Source organism: Hydra vulgaris, chromosome 12 (genome assembly GCF_038396675.1).
Source record: "Hydra vulgaris chromosome 12, alternate assembly HydraT2T_AEP".
Lineage (NCBI taxonomy): Eukaryota > Metazoa > Cnidaria > Hydrozoa > Anthoathecata > Hydridae > Hydra > Hydra vulgaris.
Window position 1 is genome coordinate 11,523,953 of NC_088931.1, and position 5,239 is coordinate 11,529,191.

Sequence of the window (5,239 nt, forward strand, 5' to 3'; positions counted from 1 at the left end):
AATTCTCAATTATTAACCAAGGCCCGTCATCATGGAATCAATTGAAAAATTACAGCATAAAAATTTGAAAAGCACTTTCTCTTTCAAACTACACATAAAATTGCCTCTCTTTAATTTCTGACATATACGTAAGTATGTTTGTATATATGTGTGTTAATGTGTACATGTATATGCGTGTTAACAGTAACATAAAAACCGAAAACGTTTAAAAACCAAAATACTTTATATTATCACTTGATTGAAAAAGCTCCAATTCCGTTCACATCTAGAAGTACTGCAAGTCAAGCTCAAGACTCTAATGGCAAATTTTGCTAGTTCAGGCGTTTGATCTCCAAAAGCTCAAATAGTAATGATGTTTTATTAAATTGATAGAAAAAAAAATGGTTGAGATGCGATCCCTTATTGGGTTCATCCTCTGGTTTATCAAAAAATAAAATAAAAGATATTATTTCTAACAAACTAAAAATAGTGAAAACACACACCTGGACTTCTCATTTTCCTCGCTCTTACTGCATTTTCCCATCCAAATAAACCTTGTGCACTTCGAAAAGAATCAATATGCAAATCCACTTTCTTCCTTTCTTCTGAATCAGCGACCAATCGCTCCATGCAAGAATAAAGTCCCAATTTAATCTCATGATGAGTAGAGAATAAACGTTTATATTGGAAATGATTATTTATTTGTAAAATATACAGCAGCATGCAAATGCGTGTGAAGCTGACAATCCCACCGACTATCCACAATATCCCAAACAACCTGATACTTTGCAACATCGTTATTTAGATTTTGAGCAATTTTTCTTTTGCCCTGTACATAGCTTCGTCAATAAATCCCATTGATGGATACTTCTCGGAACCCACCATTTGAAGAACTATAACCAAGGACTTTGTTGTGTTGAGCACATAAATAACACCAGGCCAAAACGACTTGCTTTTTAGAATTATGTTGGGCACATTTTCGCCAAATGAACAAGATGCATAAGCACTGGTTTTCCACTTTTTTGAAGTAAAAGTCCATCCCTTGCTCCAAACAAGCTTTGAAAAGTAAGAAATGCAGTGGCAAATTGAGTAACAGCGGGTTTGTCCAAATCTCCACCAGTAAATTTTCTTACCACCGCTAAAACCCATGCATGACCGTGGATAAGGTTTATTATTTTCTTGACTTTGATGAAACACAGAAGGATGGAGGGGTAACTTGAGGACGTCCTCAAACATCAAGTCAAAGCAGTGTGCTGCACAAGGTGTCCAATACAAATTTTTCCCTTTCTCCATCAACATTTGCCCCGCTGCTTTATAAGCCAAAGCATTGTCTGTTATCACTTGGATAGCATTCTTTTCTCCAACTTCCTCAACGACTTCATCAAGCAACCTAAAAAGCAACTTTGCATCTTTTACTTATCCGGTGCATCAATAGACTTTAAAAAATAAGTACCTTTCGCGTTATTAACTTAAAAGTTTATCAATGTACGTCCCTTTGTGTCAATCTAACCTTCAGACATAATACTACAATTGGTCTCAATCCATGAAGGTTTAGCTTCATCAACTATGGCAGAAATAGCATTTTTCTCTTCTTTTAGAATCCATATTTGCAACTTATGCATAGTTAGGGTTTAAATCCCCTTCCAAATCCACATACATCATTCATAAAGGCCCATTATGAAGGGCTTGTTGCTACATTAAACGGTATTGAATTCTCATAGAAGAAACGTTCAATAGACCTGCAAATCTGTCTTCTTTCGTTTTTCTTCCAACTCTCATTCAAGGTAACTTGGTGCATTTGATAACCTGTGAAACATTCAGCATTCCCGCTACCAATATTTTCTTGTTGTATAAAGAAATCAATGAGTCCATGAACTTGTTTGTTTAACTTGACTGCACTTAACCCAATTGGTGCTTTTTGTAATTGTGGATCGCCTTCAGTAGAAATGACTCTTGCATTCCCACTCAATAAACCTCCTCCATATCTTCAATTGCTTTTCTTTTACACCAGTGATCTTCTTCTGACAAAAGTTGCACTCAACATATATATAAGTTTTGCCTTCCTGCAACCCGATTGGAGGAAGTTCAACACAATACTTCCAACCAGGATCAGTCCTCCCAATTATTTTTGAGAACTTTGCCATATCTTTAAAGCTGCAAATTTATAAAATAGTTAAGAAAAAAAGCAATGATCAATCATAGCGAGCTGCAATTGATTATACAATTCCATGTTATGAATTTAATGGTTAGTTAATGCAATTATACGAGCATATAAGTATAATATATGATTTAATTATACAATTTCAGAATATATAAGTTAGATATATATTTATAAGTTTTATTAAATCCACCATAATCATTCTAATACATTCATTTTCTTAGTAAAAGTAAAAGTATACCGACTAAACTGTATTTTATTTATAATAATATATGTATATAATAAATTATTGTTAAAGTCTAAAAACGAACTCTACAATTTAAAACCTTTTTAAAAGTCTCTTTTTAGCTTTCAATTTATCGATTTTTATAAGGAGTTCCATTCGAACGCACTCATTCAAATCGAATGTCATTATATTACTTGTTTCGTAATTGTCAACTCTAAACGCATTCCAAGAACTAAAAAAATTGCTTAAAAACGTTTGAAGCAAACTGTAATTTTTAAACATGTTGTTTGAGCAGGACCAAAAGCTAGAATTTAGGACCGAAGCGGAGCTCAACGGAGTGGAGCTCGACGAAGAACTGGGACGAACTACGAGCAGCACTAAAGAGAAGCTCGACGCAGCGCAGAAGACCAGAAGGTGGTGCAGAAGACCAGACCAGAGGGTTTTTTGTAGCGTAGGGTTAACGCCCTAAATAGGGAAAATAAAGGTCACGTGTGGCATACGTGAACTTTTTAGGTACATTGTAAGTAAGGCGACGCCTCTGGAATGCCTAAGCGCCTCAACGACTCATCGAACCAAAAAGGCGAATGTTTTATTAATTTGAATGAGGCTTACGCCTTGGTGCGAAAACCCAACGCCTCGCACTGAGACGTACGCCTTTGCGCCTTGAGACGTAGTTTTTTTAACCCATATTAAAAGCACATTTTCATTTTAAATTTGTGTAACGTAAGTTAAAACTATATGCATTTACTAAAGTGCTCTGGAGGTAAAATTTTCGTTATCACAATGAATTACGTCATTAAGTAATTCTTGTTTCGTCATGTTGGTTTGACAAGGTTTTAACTAAAACTTTTTATATTTGGAAAATTAAAAAAAAAAATCTTTTTTTTTTAATGTGTATTAAAATAATTTATATTATTATTATTTTTATTTGTTCATATATTCTTATTTTGGTTGACATATAAATATACATAAATAAATACAAATTAGAACTATATAATTATTTTTATTTAGACATTAAAAAAAAAAAAAGATTTATTTTCTATTCTCCTAATTAAAAAAAAATCAGTTAGAATCTATTTTATTTTAGTTTTGGTAAAACAAATCGTATGTAAATGCAATTAAGGGGGGTCATCCATATAGCGCGTCACCCTATATTAACCCCTTCCCTCCTGTCACAAACAATCATGTGGTTGTTTGTAAACCTTAACCCCCTAAACGTTGATAGCAGTTCAAAAAACTTTTGCAGCATTTTAAAAATTTAACCTAATGAAAATAAGGCAATACGCATAAACGTAAGAAGTGTAAGTAAAAACTTCGACAAACCAAAGGTTTTAAACGACTTAGGATTTTCTTATTTAAACGACTCAAATAAATATTAATAAAGTTGTAATTATAAAGTAGTTTTTTAAAATTGCTCTTGGCCTTGCGGAAATTTGTTTTCGATTTGATTACTTTCATAAATGTTATGAAAAAGCACACAGGAAGAGTGCCACAGTTTTTTAAAACTTCCTTTGTTAATTATTTTTAATGAATGAACTCAATACGTTTGCAATTCTTTTGTTATGTAACTAAAACTCTTAATGATAGATATAAATAGTCTACGAATCTAATAGTCTGTGAATCGTTCGGTGATGTTACGTAAGCGATGTAACGTACGTTTAATACATAGTATCAAATAAACTTGTTTATTCTCCTTAGCCAGTCTCTGATAAATTTTTTTAAATATTTTAAAGAAAAATATTGGTATAGAATAAATATTAGTATAAAATTTCCAACATCTTACAAAAGTTTCTAATACAAACCGCTTTACTGATTCGCAGCAATCTGACCTAAAAGTTGGAACAATTTTTTTACTTTGTTTTCCGTGTAACGTAAGTTAAGTGGATTTTTCAGTAATAAGTTCGCCCTCTTTTGGCCAGACTCAAAATTTTTTATTTTATTCTTTAGACTGACAGCTTTCATACAAAATAGCTAAAAGTTTAATTCAGAGTTTAAAAAGGCAAATATTTCATAAAGTTGTTGTAACGTAAGTTAAAAATGGAATTGCCCAAATTTACAATAGTTTCAGGTAATTTAAAAACCAGATTTTTACATTAATAGCATTATGGCATTATAAAATAGGGGTGATGCATATTACAGAAACGTTTAAAATTTGAACTTAGACTTTTAAATAAACCTTTAGAGATTAAACTTTTAAAGTCTAACGAGCCGTATGTCAAATTTTGTGTTCATCACATTCAAAATATTGTTAAAACCGTTTTAAAGTAGGCATAATTAAAACCGACTTGATAACCAATATTTTTAATTATTGATAGTGTAACTCTTAGTACTCTTTTTAAATCAGCAGTATTCATATGACAATTCCACTCCAAATGCCAATTTCAAATTTTGTCAAATGATTATGTTGATTGGAATCTTATATTTCAATCACACGAGGTAAATAATGCATATAATTTATTCTTAAACAATTTTTGTAGAATATATATTGAGCAGTGACAGATCCAGCGTTTTTGGTGTTTGAGATAGCTAACTACCAGACATGGTGCAAACTCCTAACATTTTTATGTTTATATATATGTCAAATAATGATGCTTTGCAAAAAATGGCTATGATTTGAGGCTGAGAACAAAAAAGCCCTCAAACTGTATTCTCCCCCCACCCCAAATGTGAGGGGCAACAAGTTGCTTAAATATATTTTGTACTATTCTCAACTAAACTTATATTCATCGATAAATTTTAAGTTTCATAGTATTATCTCTCAGATATCAAAAATTGAGACCATAAAAATTTGTAACCCCTAAATTTAAGGGGGTTACGTTTTATATGGTCATAATTTATATGGTCATAATTTTTGAACCAACTTTTTATGGTCATAA

The 5,239-nt window shown here is 31.9% G+C and overlaps 1 protein-coding gene across 1 annotated transcript; it reads right to left on the minus strand.

Moving 5' to 3' along the window:
- Positions 1-780: 780 nt before the first annotated feature.
- On the minus strand, positions 781-1,601 carry LOC136087952 (uncharacterized). Its single transcript, XM_065811584.1, has 2 exons — positions 1,490-1,601; positions 781-1,394 (listed from the first exon to the last, which is right to left on the minus strand). The coding sequence occupies exons 1-2, from the start codon at positions 1,599-1,601 to the stop codon at positions 781-783; spliced, it is 726 nt and encodes a 241-aa protein (XP_065667656.1).
- Between the last annotated feature and the right edge of the window lie 3,638 nt (positions 1,602-5,239).